Consider the following 20,302-nt stretch of genomic DNA (forward strand, 5'->3'; position numbering starts at 1 on the left):
GCCAGTGGGGAGACCAAAGTAGGAGGGCACGCCCAAAACACCACAACCCAGTGGCTAGAATGTTCAGGCAGCGCTCCAACCACCTCCAGATGTCCAAGGCCCAGTGTCGCTGGAGGCTCCACCTCTCTACGGACACAGTGACAGCAGTGTGTCACATGAGATGTCCGGATATCGCCTCCAACTTCGTGGGCGGATAACCCATGCTGTTGGCTTTGAAGGTCAGAGTGGCCTCCAACTTTTATGCCTCCTGTTCTTTTCAGGGCTCAGTGGGGGATCTATGCCGTGTTTCTCAATCAGCTGCACACAGTTGTGTCAAGCTCGTGACTGATGCTGTCTTTAGACACGTCCAAATGTACATCTACTTCCGGACAAACGAGGCGAGCTAGGCAGAGAGAGAGTGCGAGGCTTCACTGTGATGGCTGGGTTCCCCCACCTCCAGGATGTAATAGATTGTACTCATGTGGACATCAAGGCACCAGCGGGTGAGCCGGGAGCTTTTGTAAACTGAAAGAGGTTCCACTCAATGAATGTTCAGATCGTCTGTGACCACAGGACACAGATTCTCCAAGTTTGTGCCCGTTACAAACATGCAAGAATAATGCCGGCAACTACAGACCAATCAGTTTGACTTCAGTGGTCGGGAAACTTCTGGAAACTATAGTTTGGGAGAAAATTAGTAGTCACTTAGACAGGTGTGGGATAATTAAGGAAAACTAGCATGGATTCATTAAGGGAAAATCATGTTTAACTAACTTACTGGAGTTTTTTGAGGTGGTAACAGAGAAGGTTGTTAAGGGCAATGCTGTTGATGTGGTGCATATGGATTTTCAAAAGGCATTTGATACAGTGTCACACAACAGACTTGTGAGCAAAATTCTACCTCATGGAATAAAAGGGAAAATAGGCACTTGGATAAGAAATTGGCTGAGTGACAGGAAACAGAGAGTAGTGATAAATTATTGTTTTTCAGATTGGTGAAAGGTCTGTAGTGGAGTTCCCCAGGGGTCAGTATTGGGACCCTTGCTCTTCTTGATACATATTAATGACCGAGACTGTGGTGTGCAGGGCATGATTTCAAAATTTGCAGGTGATACAAAGATTGGAAGCGCTGTCAACTGTGATGAGGATAGTCTTGAACTTCAAAAGGACACAGACATGTTGGTGGATTGGGCAGACAAATGGCAGATGAAGTTCAATGCAGAGAAGTGTGAGGTGATTCATTTTGGCAGGAAGAATATGGAGAGACAGTATAAAATAAAGGGAGAAACTCCAGAAGAGTTGCATATGTACATAAGTCATTGAAGATGGCAGGGCATGTTGAGAGAGCAGTTAATAAAGCATATGGTATCCTAGGTTTTATTAATAGGGGCATTGAGTGCAAGAGTAGGGAGATCATGTTAAACTTATATAAGACACGAGTTAGGCCTCATCTGGAGTACTGTGTCCAGTTCTGGGCACCATACTTGAGGAAGGATGTGCAGGCATTGGAGACAGTACAGGAGATTCACAAGAATGATTCCAGGGAAAAACAACTGTAGCCGTATGGATAAATTGGAGAGGTTGGGACTGCTTTCCTTGAAAAAAAGAAGGCTGAGAGGAGACTTGATAGAGGTATTCAAGATCCTGAGGGGTATGGATAGGGTAAAATGAGAAGTACTAGAGGGCACAGATTCAAAATATTGGGCCAAAGGAGTAGAAGTGATGTGAGGAAATTTTTTTTCATCCAGAGGGTGGTTGGAGTCTGGAACGAGCTTCCTGAAAGGGTGGTGGAGGCAGGTTCGATCGAGGTATTCAAAAGGGAATTGGACTGCTATCTGAAAAGAAAGAATGTGCAAGGTTATGTAGATAAGGCAGGGGAGTGGGATTAGGTAGATTGCTCTTTCAGCGAGCCAGTGCAGACTTGATGGGCCAAATGGTTGTCTCCTGCACTGTAAAGATCCTGTGATTCTGTTACCCTGGGAGCTCACATGATTCTTACATCTTGCGGCACTCACAGGTACCAAGACTGTTCGTGCCTCCTATACATGTGGATGGATGGCTCCTGGGTGACAAAGGCTATCCTTTGAAGAGATGGCTGATGACCTCACTCTGGCACCCAAGAACTGAGGCCGAGGAGAGATACAACAGGAGTTGTGCCTCCACAAGGGCGGTGGTAGAGAGGACCATCGGGCTGCTGAAGATGCTGTTCAGATGCCTGGACCAATTGGGGGAAGCATTGCAGTGTGCTCCCTCATAGTTGTCACATGCTGCACAACCTGGCTCTGTCAAGGGGGTACCCACTGGAGGCTGAGGAAAGCGAGGCAGCTCCACGGGCCAGGGAGGATGATTCAAGTGATGGCTCAGAGGAAGAGCCTGGGGAGATACAGGTTGAGGACTTCGAGGCAGAGGACAGGAACCTTCATGGAGGCAGGGACACCAGGGATGCTTTGATCCAGCGAAACTTCAGCTAGGCATCCAAGGCATCAATGCCTCATCGAGCCAATGGCACTGTCTCCTTTGCTAACAATCAATAAATGAGAACCCAACCCAGTATGCCAGCACTACACAACGCCATACATTTACAAATCTGTGCTGCATTTGGCACCTATTCAAACCATTCAACTAACTCAGCCCATTTAAGTCAAATAAATGTTTATGTTACTTCACATAAACATACAAAGAACAAACTAAGTGTCAGTCCCTAACACAAACATCAAAATAATTAACACAAATAAACTCACCCATGACACGCCCCTGTTGTGCTCAAGGTGCCTTCAACTTACGTCTGTGGGTGCTTTGTTTTGGTGCCCCGCCCCTCACTGTCAGTGGCATTGGAGGCAGCCTGATTGCTGTCCTGGCCCTGATGACCATGGCGGTCCTCTGCCTGGGAGGGTGCGTCCAGCCCCATGGCTGGGCACTCCTCAGTCATTGCAGCAATATCAGATGCAGAGGCTACTGGCAGAGGGGCAGAAGCACTGGTGCCCTCATTTGGAGTGCCACAGGAGCCTAAAGAGATGACAGGCAGCTCGTCCACCTCCCTGCTCACCATTGATGGACAGACGCCCAGCAGAGAGACTAGGTGCCTCATCCATTTCTCACACTGGCAGTGACCTCTGGAGGTCATTGCTTGTGTGAGGGCTTGCAGGTCCGAGTGCAACCCCAGGAGCCTCTGAGTCTGCTCCTGAAGCTGCCTTTGCGTGAGAGTCGCCACTTGGTTTTAAGGGTCAACGCAGAACCCATGCTCTGCATGGACTACCCCATGACAGAGACCATGGCACACAGACCCTCATGGATCTCCTCACGCTTCCCGCTGGACATCAAGCATCTGCCGCCTGATGGACGACTCCAGAGGCTCAATTTCTGCCTCGGACGCAGCAATGTCCTGGTCTCTCCCTCTGCTCCCGCTGTCGGCTCCCTGGGATTTCTCTGCCTCTGCCAGCTCTTCATGCGAGTGTGATGTGCCCTCACCACTGTGCATTACCTGTGGAGCCGAAGAACTAATGCCCACCGACGTGAGAGTATCTGCGCCGGTGTCTGGTTCAGAGAGACGGTGTGATGCTGGTGCAGGTGTGATGTCTTCCTCAGAGCTCAATGGGGGGGTCCTCAGGATCGCCAGCAGCCCCTGCAGATGACACATGTGTGAATGGAAGGCAAAAGTTCAGTACATTCAATCATCATAGTCACTATGCATCCTAGGCGGGCTGAGGAGACAGTGGAGAGCTGCTGTATGATGCCATCTGCATTGGAGCTTCAGTGGACTCTCTGGCCACAACAGTTCAGTTTCTGATGAGAAGAGCCCGTTATGTTTCTAGTGTCCACCACACACACATCTGTCACCTGCACTCTTACCTTCATCCAAGACCCCTGCCTCACCATCTCCAGAGGAATGGGCTGGCCGGTGGCATTCCATCTCCAGTGCATCGCGAGGATGCACAGATTTGGCACTCCCCCACCCGTTCAGCGGCGCTCTGCAGTGTTATGACTGCTCTTCTCAGGGGAAAAATAGAAAGCATCATTATTGCTCCATTTCCCTGAAGGTTCTTTCTTGGTTCCACTCCCTGCACCGTCGCCGACCCGCCCCCCCACCCACCCACTTGGGTATTAGGCGGGCCATGTCATTGTGGCACACCTCACCCTGCAATGCATTGAGGCCAGTCACGCTGACATCATAGCCTTGGCAGGGCGGGCTTAAACCCCTGAACGTTCCGAGCAACGAGCACCTGACTAAAGTTCTTTGGATGGGTCCATGCCATCTCTGCACTTACCCTTGCTGACCGCAGAAAACCATTGAACCTTTTGTGACACTGAAACCACGTGTGGCGCACCACGTCGTGCCCACTGACCTGGGTGGCGACCTCTGTCCAGGCCTTCTTGGTCAAGTGGGGCGGCCTCCTCTTGACATCCCTGGGCATTAAGATATGCCTCCTGGCACTGACCTCCTTGACCTACACTCCCAGGCACTCTTCTGAGAAACTGGGGGCAGAGTGCCCACCCAATTTGTCCTCCCGCCTTCCATGACCACCAGGTGCTGAGGCCAAGACTGCACACCAGGACACTTCTAGGATAGCTTCAAAACAGTTCCTCAGCCGCCACCACAACTCCTGGCAGACGCATTCCCACCCCCCTGCACAGAAAAACCAACTGTCAGTCGCGTTTCACGCTGAGTGGGCCTTGATTGGCCACCCAACGTTATATCGCATTCCAAGCACGATCTCAGCTGGGAGCAGGTTTTACATCCACTTCCAGCCGCGCCAACTTGGGGTGCACCCGGGGGTAAAATTCAGGCCTATGTAGATAAGAATTCAATAAAGCAAGCACTATTAACACTATAGTTTAAAATTACTTGTGGTATGAACTCAGTTCTACTTTTTACTTGTACATTACAACAATCTTGAAGGTTCATTTGCTTCTTTAGGGACCGACTCACAAGGTATGTACAGCCCTCCAAAATTCACTTTAATTCTCCTCAATGTTCCAGTTATTCTCTGAGGTACTATTTTATGGGATCTTTCCATTAGCCTTTTGACTAAATGATCCTCCGACTTTTATTTAATATCGCATGTCTATGAATGTCTCAGCTGCTTGCTCTGGTTGCCAGCAGATACACAACTGCCTTTTCACAGCTCCCAAGCTAACTCTGCTGACTGCTTTCTGCCACAAGGCACTGTGAAGACCACTGTAGATTTCTTCCTCCAGCTGCAAACTAGGCAAAATCTTTCAGCTGCATTTTCCTTCATGAAATCTAAACTGAGCTTGAGTCCCAATTGCATTCCACACAGTGAACAGTAAAGTTAGTATTTTCTCTGCTTAAAGTGCAGGCCTGACTAACAATCATTCCCTGTTGGCTCCCTCAATCCAGTGAGATTAAGTCTACACCAGAGCAGAACTATAACTGCCTTCTGTGAGAAACACATGGCTAATTTAAACAGAAGAACCTTCTACCCCCAACAGCCCACCTCTATGACAATGTGGCATGCTTTGAGGTGTCCGCAAACATAAATGTAAATTAATTATTTTACCTTCAACACAACTTTTTGATTCTGTAACCAATGTGAATAATTTATATTTCTAATGGATGTAATTGCCCATTCTTCAGACTCCCTAGTTCCACACCCTCCTGGGAAGATGATGGCATAGTAGTAATGCTGCTGAGCTAGTGATCCAGGGGCCCAGGCTGAAGGCATGGGTTTGAATCCCACTACGGGAGCTGGTGGAATTTGAATTCAATTAATAAATCTGGAATATTAAGATAGACTCAGTGATGACGACCATGAAACTATCATTGATTATTGTAAAAACCCATCTGGTTCACTAATACCCTTTAGGGAAAGAAATCTGCTATTCTTACCCAGCCTGGTCTATATATGACTCCAGACCCACATCAATCTTCTTAATTGCCCTCTGAAATGGCCTAGCAAGCCACTTATTTCAAGCACAGTTAAGGATGGGCAACAAATGCTGGCCTTGCCAGCGACGCCCACATCCCATGAAAGAAGAAAGGAAAAAAAAGACTCAGAAGTCCAGAGATGAATCACCCATTGCTTAAGTTTTTTGTTCACTATCAGCCCTGACCTTGTAAGATAAAAACAGGTTAACTAAACCTAGGCTTGTTTGGTTTGCCTTTACATTACAGTTGTTTGTCAGTTTTCTACCCAAATGCCCCCATTTATCTACAGTTAAAAACTTTAATTCATAAAACTAAAAATTGTATTCTAAAGCGTATGAATTATGAACTAGATATTGGCAACAAGACACACCGACCTAGTATAGTCACTGTTGTAGTGTATCGAACGTGGCAACCATTAGCTCCCAGCAAGGTCACATAAACAACATTGAGATATTAAAAAAGAGAAAGACTTGCATTTATTTAACACCTGTCATGACCACCGAACACCTCAAAGGGCCTAACAGCAAATGAAGTTCTTCTGAAGTTAGGCACTGTGTTGTAATATAGGAAACCCGGCTACCAATTTGTGCGTAGCAAGGTCCGAAAAACAGCGATGTGACAATAACTGAACAATCTGTTTTTGTGTTGCTGATTGAGGAGTATGACATTGGGGAGAATTCCCCAACTCTTCGAAATAGTGCCTGGGATCTTTTACATCCACCTGAGAGGGCAGTCAGGTCTTGGTTTAACATCCCATCTGAAAAACGGCACCTCTGACAATTCAGCATTCTGCTTTGACTGCACTGGGGGAACGTCTCAGGTTCAAACTCCAGTCTATGCTGAATTACCATGGAAGTACCATGGAACTCTCATTACGCATGACCTATATTTTTGAGGCTTCACAAGGTGCCCTGAGTCATGAAAATTTTCTGATTGTGAATAATGTTGGCTTGTAGACACGGGACATACCACAATTCTAAATTCCCTGTGACTGTACACATGCCCTATCCCATTACCTTGCTCTACACAATTATAAACCATTCTGCAAAGAAAATTATTAGTACTGTCATATAGTGAAACCAATAATGTCTTTGCCTGTGTTTAATTATTCCTCAAAAGATGGTACTGTTGCTCTAGGACAGTGGTGGGGCACTGCATTTAGTCTCATCACCCCAATCATGTGGATAAAATGATCAGCCAGAGTTGTCATTCCTGATCACTAAGTGCCAACCTTGGTTCAGTGGTAGCATTCTCATCTCTGAGTCAGAATGTTCAAATCCCACTTCAGAATATTTAATCTGGGCTAACACTTCAGTGCAGTACTGAGGGAGGTGCTGTGTTTGAGGTGAGCTGTTAAAGCAAGGCCCTTCCTGCCTTAAGAGGTAGATGTAAACAATCCTATTTGCAGAAGAGTTCTCCAGAGACTATCAGCCTCTGTACTTCCTTATTACCAACAAGAAAAAATGTCGCCTGAGTTAAAGCTTAAATGCGACAGTTATTCTGGATGGGAGACTGGAAAGTGGGACAGAACCTAGATTTGCCAAGATTCCACCATGTTAGCACACTATAACGCATCAATTGTGGCTTCATAGTACCACCCACAGCTCTGAGTTATAACGTAGTGGGTCCCAAGTCTCATTCCTAGAACTTGAACACAGAATCTAGCCTGAAACTCCAGTGCAGGACTGAGGAAGTGTTACAATGTTTGAGATGTTGTCTTTCAGATGAGATTTTAGACTAAGGCTCCACCTGTCCCAAACAATCCCACGACACGAATCAAAGGTGGACTGAGAAATCATCTGATTGTGCTGCGTAACATTTGTCCCTCAAGCAGCATCATCCAAACAAATTATCTGGTTATTTATCTGTTCGAGGGGTTTTACCGTGAAAATTAGCTGCAGTGTTTCCTTACACTGCAATGTTGACTACACTTGCCAGCCAAATCCAGACCAGTTTCAGGTTTGTTTCCAAAGACTGCGAACCAGTGAAATGGTCCAAATGGTGATGGAAATGGAAATTGCTGCTGTTCACAAGAGGTAATATAAGGGATATGTGTATGTGACAGAACTCAATGGAGAAAATAAGCCTGGAGAGCAAGCAAGAAGCTAGGAATTGTATCACGTAAAGGCATTTTTGGCTACCTTGTTTCTCAATTCATGTGGTACAGGAGTCTATAATGTCTAATTATATATTGTGGATTTGGAAATGTGTAACAAATCCTCTTCCTTGAATAAAGACTTTTACTGTACACTGATAGTTTCCCCTATTACAATTTATCAAGTAGCTAACTTAATTTTACATCTATCATTAAAAGTTTCCACTGTGGTAAAAGCGAATTTGATTTGTCAAAAATAAAAACTGAAAATACTATGACAGCAGGGCAGTCAGTATCCATAAAGAGAAAATACAGGTTATGGCATTTTTGGTGCACCCTTTAACTATTGAAGGTTTCCTACCTCAAGCCTGTCTGTATTCTCTACAGATGCTGACTGACCTGGTGTGTATTTCCAATATTTTCTGTTCCTACTCCAGGATTCTTTTTCTTTTTTCCATACTATGATGCCTGCCTTATTTGTTTATTTTTCAACTTGCTTAAGATTTGTGGGTATCCAAGTAAATACAAGCTGCATTGTTTAGCTATAGCATTCACTAAGAAGTTAATTCCACTTGATGTAACTGATATTCAACTGTTCTGGTATTCCCAGTGCTACAGGGATCTTGGGAGCTATGCAACTGCCCTACATTGGCTCGAATTGGCATCTGTGTTGCCCATTAGATCTAAAGAGGTAAGAATAATTCAACACAGGATCAACATCCTATTTGTGTGGAAAAACTCTTCAAGTTACTTGAGTTGGGCAGAAGTTCCTATTTACAAATTAATTATGCCAATACAGGTCCATTGTAATATCATAGTAAAGCTTTTCTGGCCAGTTTTGCAGTGTTAGACTTTATTTTAAAACTCCATATTAGAAATCAGTTTTGAAATATATAAGGCCGGCTGCCCGACGCTCAGGCCACCCTAAATGGAATTCTCCACACTGGAATCTGGCCACCAATCCTAATAGAACAAGGCGCCCTGAAGCAGATCCTTAATTTGTCACCTCCAGAAGATTGCATCCAATGTCCCTCCGTGGCCATTTCCAAGTTTCCAACCCAGAATTGAGGCAGGCATCAGGATTACAACCCACCCAGGAAAATTCAGCCTGAATTCAACCAGACCAGTGTTTTAGAAAAGTTTGTTGCAACTTCTTTGCTTTTGCACTCAATGCCTCGATTAAGGCCAGGGTCCCAAGTGTCTTTTTAACCACTTTCTCAATCTGTCTCTGCCCCCTTCAAAATTTGTACACATTTACCCCCAGGTCTCTCTGTTCCTCCACCCTGTTTATAATTATATCCTTTATTTTATATTGCCTGTCCTCATTCTTCCTATCAAAATGTATCTCTTCATATTTCTCTGCATTAAATTTCACCTGCTACATGTCCACCCACCTGTATGTGTCCTCTTGAATTCTATTATTATGTTTCTCACAGTTCAGAACACTTCCAAGTTTGGTGTCATCTGCAAATTTTGAAATTGTGCCCTTTACATTCATGTCTGGGTCATTAGTATATATCAAGAAAAGCAGTGATCCTAACACCTATCCCTGGGGAACCCCACCATCCTCTATTCTAAAAGAAACATTCACCATTCCTCTCCATTTCCTGTCACTCAGCCAACTTTGAATCCATGCTGCCACTGTCCCTTTTATTCTATGGGCTTCAACTTCGCTGGCAAGTCTATTGTGTGGTGCTTTATCAAACACCTTTTGGAAATCCATGTACACCACATCAAACGCATTACCTTCATCAAACCTCTGTTTTACCTCAGCAAAAATCTCAATCTAGTTAGCTAAACATGATTTGCCTTTAACAAATCTGTGCTGGCCTTTCTTACTTAATCCACACTTGTCTAAGTGACGATTAATTTTGTCCCAGATTTCCACTTCACCACTTAGATGAAACTGACTGGCTTGTTGTTACTGGGTTTATCCTTACACACATTTTTGAACAGGTATGCAACATTTACAATTCTCCAGTCCTCTAGCACCATCCCTGTATCTAAGGAGGATTGGAAGCTTATGGCCAGAATCTTTGCAACTTCCATCCATACTCACCTCAGCATCCTTGGATGCATGCCATCTGGTCCTGGTGACTTCTCAGCTTTGAGAACAGCCAACCTCTTTATCAATTTTTAGCCAATCCAGTATCTCATCTATCACTTCTTTCATTATGACTTTGGCAGCATCATCTTCCTTGATAAAGATAGATGTATAGTACGCATTTAGTACCTCAGCCATGCCCTCTGCCTCCATGTGTAGATACCCTTTTTGGTCCCTAACCGTCCCACCTCTCCTCTTACTACCCTTTTACTATTTATATGCCCATAGCGGACTTTAGAATACCCTTTTATGTTAGCTGTTGGTCTCTTCTCATATTCTCTCTTTGCCTTTCTTTTTTCCTTTTCCACTTCCCCTCTTAACTTCCTGTATTTAACCTGGTTCTCACTTGTATCATCAATCTGATATTTTATATGCACCCTTTCTCATCCTCACCATACTTTTTATCTCATTTGTCATCCAGAGGGCACTGGCTCTGGTTGTCCTCCCCTCTCCCCTCATATTATAATCCTGTAAGGTTGAGGGGGGCAGGGGTGGGGACAATGTTTGATATGACATTTTCCTGTGGTATCCAGTCTTCCGGTCTCCCAAGTGCATCTTTATACCTATGAGGAAGCACCTGCCTGCAGCTTTCTCCTTCCTACCCCTTTGTTAAGTGTAAATTATCTTTAAAGTAGTCAGTCTTCTACCACCATAACACATACTTTGCATGTCTCCAGATATCACAGTCCTGTTCTTTCTCTTGATCTAGGACTCAGATGCGCAGAATGAACTGGAAGAAATGCAGACTGCCCTCAGCCAAAGCAGCTAAGCACTGTCCTGTTAATCAGAAGGAGCTTAAAAGGTCTTTGTTCCACTATGTCCTTGTGTATTGTAAACAACTTTGAATCCAACCTCTCCTGCTATTCTGGTATTTTATTCTGTTCTAAATAACCACAAAATATCATAAATCATGTCAGCTTGGTGGTCAGAGGTTGAGAATTTTCTCCCAAGTCACTAAGGGACCACTCTTTTCTCAAATCCTTACATCACAGGGAATAGACATTGGATCCCAACGAGTTGACAGTTTTATTTTCCTTTGGCAACCGAGACTTCCTTTGCCGTGTGAAGAGACTGGCTTGTCTCCTTTATGTAAAAAAAACCTTATTTTCCATGGCTCCTACTCACATTCTTTTAACAAGAACTTCAAGTGGGCTAATTTTAAGGTTGTTTCCTGCAATTTATTTGGATAAGCATACATAATGAATGCACACAGATATAAGGAAAACATTGTCTTTTTTCCAGGATACACTGAGTACAAGATTCCAGAGTCACAGAATTGGTGTTTCAGAAGTCTTTGTGACTTTGAGAGCCTGTATTATTATCGTGCATTTGCCTCATCCCCATGTATAGTGCTTGTGCACCTTTGTGACTAACAAAATAACTTTTAAGCAGCATGATGATGTGTGCTCCCCTTGGCTCTCAGCAGTGAGGTCATAAAAATATTCAGAGAGATGGAACCTGCCCAATGGTCATTTGGCGAAGTGAATATGTAGCAATCATTCAGAGCAGAACTACTCAGGTTGGATTCCCACTCTGTGTTGCAATTAACTAAGCTCAGTTTCAGCAATAGTGACAATGTCACAGTTGGCCTTCAAAATTCTGAGCTGAGGAGAGGAGGAATCAGTTAAGGTTTATGCTATTGATCAGCACTGGAAGGGTGCATGTGTGTGGACAGCTGGTGAGAACAGCGTCAGGATCAGACCACTCTGCCCTAGATCTGCCAGCTCTTACTGTCAAAGTATATTTGGCCATTTAGGAGAGGTATGAAAGGGGAGCTAGTGGAACTGCCTAAGTCAATGCCTTCAGGAATGAAAGAGAGACAGTGGCACAGATGGGAGAGAGATGTGTGTTTCAGCATTTCACAGCATAAACTATTAACTAACACTTGCTACAATGTCTACAATAGATTTGAGTGTAAGACTGGCTTGTTACCATTGTTCAATCTTATTATCATAACATGTTGGTGCAGTAAATTGCTACTGGCTAATACAATTCCATAATTCAGCCATCTGCTCCAGCTCCATGATGGAGAAGCAGATAAATTCTCAGTGCCTATTACCTTGAGTTTGGAGAAAAAATTCTGTTTACACTTCGTATATTTGAAATGTGGCACGTTTGTGCTAAACACCAAGCAAGTTAACATGTGAGTACTAAATGCTCTTTGCAGCTGTTCAAACTTGCAACTGTCACATAATATCTGCAAGTTAATAAATAACTCAGTGCCAGGAGTAGCTTAGTACTGCTGTTCTACCCACCAAAAGCACTGTTTTCATTTACAAGGAATGGCAAGAGTAGTATTGGCAGATAAACTAGTCATACAAACACAAAGCTTTGTTCTGCAGGCCATGTTATAGTCAGAAAGGTCAGGGCTCTAGTGCTTAAACAAGCAAATGGTCAGATTTTCTAGGGTTCCTGTCATGTCAGGAATCCATTAATTGTTTTCATTTTAAAACTGATTTACCGACACAATGTTTGCAACAAGACTTAGGCCACACAACTTACTAGGCTTTAAAGGGGAGGGGGGAATTTTAGGAGCCCCATCAACAAGGGAGCTCCTAACATTCCCCTCCCCTCCCCCGCCACCAACTTAAAAACTAACATACTACAGAGATCCCGAGTCTACAACAAAATAATTTAGCAGGCCCGAAATCAATCTGCAGCATTTATATTGAGTGAGAAATTCTATTGCTGCTATATCAGCAACAATAACTGACCCATCTGTTACCTGATGGGGAAATAATAGAGAACATGCCCATTTTGGAATACTACAAAGGCACTTTAAATTTTAAAAGAATAATGAACGATAAATAATGTGACAGCCGTCAAAAATACTGATCAATTGAGACAAAATATATAATCTGAAAATCTGTCTGACATGTTGGATTTCAGTTCTGTTCAACTTATCTCACACGTATGGTCCCAAAACATACGAATATCTTTACACTGACTTGCTACAACTAACTTTGTTATATCTTCTCCTCCTAAATTGCAGCAATGCTAACTCACAGCAGCTGCTGTTTACATGATGTTACTAACCATATCATATCCCTCCTGGCTCCATACTTGGCAAAATTGTTAGCCCTCCAGTTTAAAAGGTCCACCAGAACTATTACCATGAAATACTTGTCACAGGAGAGGGAGAGGACCTTCCACTTTCTGACAAAAACTCCGTATTTGGATTAGAGTGCTTACTTACGTATTTAATATTTTTGTCTCTATTGGATTAGTTCAGTAGCTCTTTATACCCTAGGTTTTTGGTTTTTGCAGTGCTTCTAGTGCATAAAACAACCAAACAAATATTGTGAAGAAAAACAGGTTTTGATCTCCAGCTTTGTGGTTATTCCCTGTAGAACACAGTAAATCAGTCATTTATAGGAAAAAAGAGTGTTACACTCCTCTGCAACTGCCTTTGCAGCTCCCTCAAGTGACTCACCAACCATGGAAGAATATAGCTAAGGGAAAGAACCTACATATGTGCAAATTGTTTTTCTTTCCCTCTAAGACCCAGCAACATATTTGCAGCCCTCTGAACACACCACCGTTTGTCTTTTTCTCCCCTGGGCATCCTAAATTTCCCAATTTCTCAGTTCCTGGACTTCTTTCTCAGAAAGGCTAACTCACTTGCCAGTCATTCGCATTCCACTTGCAGTCTGCCCAGCTCTTCATGTTATCCTTGTTCCCTGTTCTCTCCACATGCATCCTTCTGTCTTTTAAGCCTTCAGATTTCAGCACCATACATGCCCCACCCTACCTCACCCTGTGTTCTTGTTTGCTCCTAGCCCTCGGCTTATCCTGTAAGCAAGGCCACAGACAGCATGCTAATATGTGTAAAATTGCATACATAGTATCAGCATCCCACATTTAACACACCCCTTCAAATTCTTTCCCACATAATGGGAAATGAGCAGGGCAGCAAACTTCTGTGCAGTTCAACGAGTGTACTTTTACATATATAGTATGCTTCTGTGGTTTATATTTTTGTTTCTAACAGGAACTTGTCTCTTTTATTATTCCCAATCATTTGAATGCTCAAGCTAGCTGTTGTAGATCTCTTTCTGCTGATGCTTCTAAAGACAGGGCCAGTTGAATGACCTGAAAATTACTGCAGGACAGGAGGGAGAAACATCATACCGTGGGCAAGCACTGGTCCTCCATTTCAGCTCCTCGTCTCTGCCCAGGAGATCAGGCATAATTGGAAGCCTTGCTAATCTGTGGCACCATCTGGCAGCACAAACTCAGAAGATTGTCCTGTGCATGTTCAAACTATTGAACTGTCTCCTTGATTTTAAGGGGATGGGAGGGAAATGTTGCTGGTTGTCATTAAACATTTCCTCGAAGGGCAGGAATTTTCCAAGAATACCTTGGCTCCAATCTCTGAACTGCATGTGGGTCAGTTGGTTTGGTGCGTATCATAAGTTTTTTTTTTAAGCTTACTGTATCAGGGATGGACTCTATTCCAGCAGAATTGGGATTGATCATGAAATGTGGGTCTGAGTGTAATGGGGTAGAGTGCAAGGTATTTGTGTAAGGAGACGTCAGAATTTAATTTTTACAGCTTTAAAAAAAAGCACAATGATGCCATTCCTCTTGGTGTTTACTCCTCAGTGACCAAAATACTGGCCTGGGTTTAAGGCTTATGACTATTTTGAGTCCATCTTTTCCAATGTAAAATTTGAGGATAATTGCTCTCACACATAACTTGCTACTCAAACAAGTTTGAGTAATGTGAATGGTCGTAGAACACATGGAATCTAGATTGTGTACAGAAACTGAATGTGATGATGTTAGGTTGGTACACCAAGCTAGAGTGGACCCCAGTCAGCAGCTGAGGGATATCACTCCCAAGAAACTAAAGACGCATTAGGAATATCCACATCAATGGGGGAAGAGAGGAGATGGTTCAACAAATGGGAACATAATGTGTTGCAAATTACTGTGCCACATGTTAGTGTCCAACTTGAAGACATTTATTTGTCCTTTATCCATATGATAAGCCAGCTGACATCTTTCTACATATCAAAGTGGTTGCAATGTGTCTGAGTAGCAAATGAGTTAATATTCTAGATGATGGATGAACTTATCTGTGATGTATGGTATAAGAGAAACACAACTGATAATGCACTTAAAGTGGTAGTTTTTCAAAAGTGTTTCAAGCTAACTCTCTGGCCTAGCTGCCTGATGAATGCTGCTTCTTGTAATGAATTCTGAATCTGATAACAGTCAGCTGTGTGTGGCAAGGAGTTCTGATGGTTTGACAAACTGCAATAGCATATTCCTCTTGTTAGACTGAAGCACAACAACATGTTGGCATGTTGTCTCAGGTTAGTGCAACAGGGATTCTCTTTCAAAGGTCCCCCACAAGGTGAGTTCATTCTCTTAGCTAAGCCAATGGACGGAGGGAGCAAGCAGAACAAGGGTAGGAAAATTCAGAGCAAGTTCACACGTGACGTCGTCTTACTGTCCGATGTAAGGGCACCTGTGAATAGAGAGTGCTTTGTGGGAGACTGGAGGAGAGAATTTAACCATTTAGGAGAAATGAATTTGAAAGTTGCAGGAAATAAAAAGTGAAAATTCCAACTGAAAAAATTTTGAGCTAAGACTAATCACAGTTGATTAAATTACCTAACAAGAAGATGCTACTTAAGTGAGGTAATAGTATGCAGCTTCGTTATTTATCAAAGTATGTGGGTAAATAATACATTGCTACTGCCAGGTCTGCAGGGATAGATTCTGACTCTGAATGAGAAGAACTGCTGCATTACAACCCAGAGAGGTTCTAACGCTTAAATGAACTGACAAAAGAGCAGGACTAACCATACACAAGAGACAGTGGATAACACTCTACTTATTCAATGCATTGCAATTGTGATGGAATCTGCTGAATTGTTATATTTGGTACGTTTGTATCAAGCAGTCTATTGTTTTTGTTTTGCAGGAATTAAAATTACCACCAAGTATTTGAATTTCCAGTTTTTGTATTGCCGGAAGCCTGTGTAACAATTGAAGCTGTATATGGTCTACTTTGTAATACATTGAGAGTTATCACTGGGAAAAGGGAATTGTGTGGGGGTGCGATGTGATGGAGGTGAAAATTTCCACAGTTTGTTCATGTATACCCAACTGTACAGTTATAGATATTGTCCTTCCATACATGTGTTGTGCCTGGACAGAGCAACACTGGGGTGAATTACTGGTAGGAATGAGCTAAAGTACAATATGTCGGTATCGTTCAGCTTGTAATGCACTTTATTAAAGCACTACTTTATAACACGTCACTCTGTAGAGTTCTCTGAACAATGATAAACCTGTGCAGAGTGTAGATCATTGTGAGACCCTGTCTCTAAATTCTAATCTACCGGAGAGATTCTTTCATTAATTGAGAAATGTAAATCTGAAAGCAGTAGTGAGCACATCATCTCATTTTAATACTATTGAATTAGTTAATCCCTTCTCTCAAGCATAGAATCTCTACATTTCTTTCTTTTAATTAAACATTTAGTTCTTTGAAGATGAAAGCAACAGATTGCATATTAATATCCTCAGCCAGTCTCCAGATCATGTTCAAATGGAGATTGCATCTTGCTGCTGTTCAAACACAACATATCTGTTTGCAGATGAAACTGGAACTTTTGCCTCAACCAAATAAAATCTTAATCAGTTTTTCTTTTTAAAAAGTTTGAAGTTTTTTTTGTACAGCAATTTACTTTCCACCGTTAGCAAGAATGTTTTTTGTGACTTTTATATTTATCCAAATTATTTGGTCCTTTTTAAAACTGTATTTAAGAGTAATGTTATGCTTTTTGTGTGTGTGCTTTTTTTTTTGTATAATGTCCTCACTACCTGGTGCTACTACATTGGGAATATTCTCATTCAGGTGGAGAAAACCTGCTCTTATGTCATAAGTATCAAGGGAGCAGGAAGAAATTCCTCACCAACTGGCACCTGAATATTCCAGTACTTGTTCGTGAAGTTTCAGGACGTCATGGCTGCCTGATCCCTGTTCTTTTTAATGCACAACAGAATGATTACATCCCATACCATTAAATCCCTAATTTTTCCAAACAGATTTTCACTTGTATTATAGAACTTAACCATCCAATCCTTTAGTTTCCTTAACACCCAAGAATATTTTTAATGGGATCCTTGATTAGTGAGCAAGGGGATCACACAACTTGTTTAATAACAGCTGCAAGCACAACCCTTGCCAGCATAATACCCTGAGATAGTATCCTGCTTGTCTCACCCTCATTTAAAATAACTTCTGCCTCTAGTGCACAGTAACCAATTGACGTACAATCAGTGAAAAGTTGAATCTTGTGTACCAAAATGTATATAATTTTAACTTTACTAATGTGGTATATCTTGATTTACCACAGTCATTGGAATAAAAACATTTAACCAGACTTCCATTAACATCACCAGACCAGAATAGGTCTGTGTGGATTAGCTACTTTATCAACAGGTACCTGCAACTTTTTCTGAGACACTTAATTCACCTTTGTTTTGCTTAATCCACAATTTTATACAAACTTTGTTGTTTCCTGGCAGTACTCTGTGGAATGTCATTCAATAAATTTGGTGATCACATCCAGATTGATAATCCTACAGTGTGAACATTATCTTCCATCACCAACGTGAAGCTTTAGGAATTTGCCAATGCTCATTTTCAGGCCCAGAAAGCATCCCAACCTGAGGTCTAAAGCCTACCTGAGATTGGGCCTCAGTCATCATTAACATATTATGCCTGAGCTGGCAGTGTTTCTCATACATTTGTGGAGCTTGAATGTTGGCCCCTTTGCCTTATGCCCAGCATGGAATGGAGCTGGCCAATGCTTTTATTTATTCGTTCATGTGATGTGGGTGTCACTGGCTAGGCCAGAATTTATTGCTCATCCCCAATTGCCCTTGTTCAGAGTTTAAGAGTCAACTGCATTGCTGTGGGTCTGGAGTCACATGGAGGCCAGACCAGGTAAGGGTGGCAGATTTCCTTCCCTAAAGGACATTGGTGAACCAGGTGGGTTTTTACGACAATCAGCAAAGGTTTTGTGGTCATCATCAGACTTTTAATTCCAGATTTTTATTGGATTCAAATTTCACCATCTGCCAGGGTGGGATTCAAACTCTGGTCCCCAGGGCATTACCCTGGGTCTCTGGAATACTAGTCCATGGCAATACCACTATGCCACTGCCTCCCCCCATGGGGAGGGGGGTGGTGGTGGAAGCACTAATGGGTGCTGCAAAAGGAACAAAATCTGGTAACCTTTTAGCTGACTGCTGTGTAACGGGCAGGCATGACACCTGCCCCACTCATCGCAGTCAAATTTCTGTTAGGGGTTCTAAAAACGGGTTGGGCCCATCATTTATATATTTAAAGGACATAACACCTGTATTCTGGAACTGATGGCTTCCTGAAAAATGGCCCAATCTGATTGTAGGTCTGACATTTTTCAGGCATACTTACAGCACAAGACTTTGATCCTCATGTTAAGACAGGCGCAACAGACAGGCAACCTGGAGCTGCCTGACCACTAGTCCTGGAAAACAACCAAGTACCAAAATAGAACTAATGAGAAGCAAGTTTTTAAATTCTGACCATCACCCGCAGTTAAGGCACAGTGAGCAGACCACAAGAGTCCCAGACTCCTTCCTGGGCTGTCTGACTTACTTTGTCTCAATAAAGGTGGCAATAAGAACATTAATTGGTCACAGTCACCCTAAAGGCATTTGAGAATAAGGATCTTTGCTCCTGAGTACCAACCAGTCACCCTTACAGGAAGTAGTGTACATACAGTCTGTGGACTGAATGAGTAATCAGAGACTGTGTGAATTCAAATCCCACCACAACAGTTTGAGAATTTAAGTTACAAAGCTGGTGAAAGTGACCATGAAGCTGTTGTATTGTCATAAAAGCAAAACTAGTTCACTAATGTTCTTTATTGATTCTTATCAAAGTTGCAAATGACATCCTATGTGATTGTACCATGTTAAATCATCCCCCTTAACCTGTCTGTATACCCTTTGACACAGTTGACTACATGATTCTCCTCCTGTGTCTTCTGCTGTCTAGCTGTGTCAGATTGCACTGGCCTGGTTCCATTCTTATCTATCCAGTCATAACCAGAGAGTTACCTGCAATGGTTTCTCTTCCTCCCTCACTGTTACCTCTGGTGTCTCCCAATGATATATCCATGGCCCAGTCTTATTTCTCGTCTACATGCTACCACTTGGTGACATAACCTGAAAACACACCATCAGTTTCCTCGTGTACACTACGACACCCAACTTTCTCTACCCCTCCGCTGTCTCTACATTGTCAGACTGCTTGCCTGACATCCAGTACTGGATAACAGGAAATTTACTTCAACTTGATTTTGAGAAGAACAATATCTTCAGTCTCCACCATAAACTCTGTGCCTAGCTATCAACATTATCCCTCTCTGACGCAACTGTTTGAGGATGAAACAGATTATTTGAAACCTTAGTGTTGCCTTTGACCCCAAAATGAGCTTCCAGTCACATATTTGCACTATCACCAAGATCACCTGCTTCCACCTCTGCAATATCACGCAACTCCACGCCTGCCTCAGCTCTTCTGCTGTTGAAATCCTCATACATGCTTTTGTTACCTATAGACTTAACTAGTCAAAATGCACTCCTATCCAGTCTCCCATATGTCACTCTCTGTAACCTTGAGCTCATCCAAAACTCTGCTGCCCATGTTCTAACTTGCACTATGTCCTATTGACCCAACACTCCTGTGTTCACTGGCCTACATGGGCTCCCAATCAAGCAACACCTTGATTTTAAATTTCTCCTCCTTGATTTCAAATCCCTCCTTGGCCTTGCCCCTCCCTATCTCTGTATTCTCCTCAAACACTATAACCCTCCAAGATATCTGCATTCCTCTAATCTGGCCTCTTGCACATCCCTGACTTCAATTGATCCATCATTGGTGGTCATCCCTTCGCTGCCCAAGCCCTAAACTCTGTAATTCCATCTCTATATCTCTCTGCCTCTTTACCTCTCTTCTTTAAGATGCTCCTTAAAACCTACTTCTTTCACCAAGCTTTTGATCATCTGACCTAATATCATCTTATGTGGGCCTGTGTCAAATTTTGATTTGTAACACCGGAACATTTTGCTACCTGGAAGGCAGTATATAAATGCAAGTTCTTGGTGTTAGATAAGGAAACCTGCCATATGCATAAATATGGGGCAGAATTTTACATTTGTCGTG

The 20,302-nt window shown here is 42.9% G+C and overlaps 1 protein-coding gene across 2 annotated transcripts in view; it reads left to right on the plus strand.

Moving 5' to 3' along the window:
• The window catches only part of LOC144693286 (regulator of microtubule dynamics protein 3-like), a 346,210-nt gene extending 328,552 nt beyond the window's left edge, over positions 1-17,658 (plus strand). Inside the window, exons 11-13 of one of the 2 annotated variants that reach the window (XM_078563028.1) lie at positions 8,572-8,652; positions 10,775-10,867; positions 16,001-17,658. In XM_078563028.1, coding sequence (XP_078419154.1) covers positions 8,572-8,652; positions 10,775-10,834 — 141 coding nt within the window. In that variant the 3' untranslated portion in view covers positions 10,835-10,867; positions 16,001-17,658. Of the gene's footprint in view, positions 1-8,571; positions 8,653-10,774 lie in introns of both variants that reach the window. The other variant, XM_078563027.1, reaches the window with a different exon arrangement.
• The last annotated feature ends 2,644 nt before the right edge of the window (positions 17,659-20,302 follow it).

The sequence above is a fragment of the Cetorhinus maximus genome, chromosome 18 (genome assembly GCF_964194155.1).
Source record: "Cetorhinus maximus chromosome 18, sCetMax3.hap1.1, whole genome shotgun sequence".
Classification (NCBI taxonomy): Eukaryota; Metazoa; Chordata; class Chondrichthyes; order Lamniformes; family Cetorhinidae; genus Cetorhinus; species Cetorhinus maximus.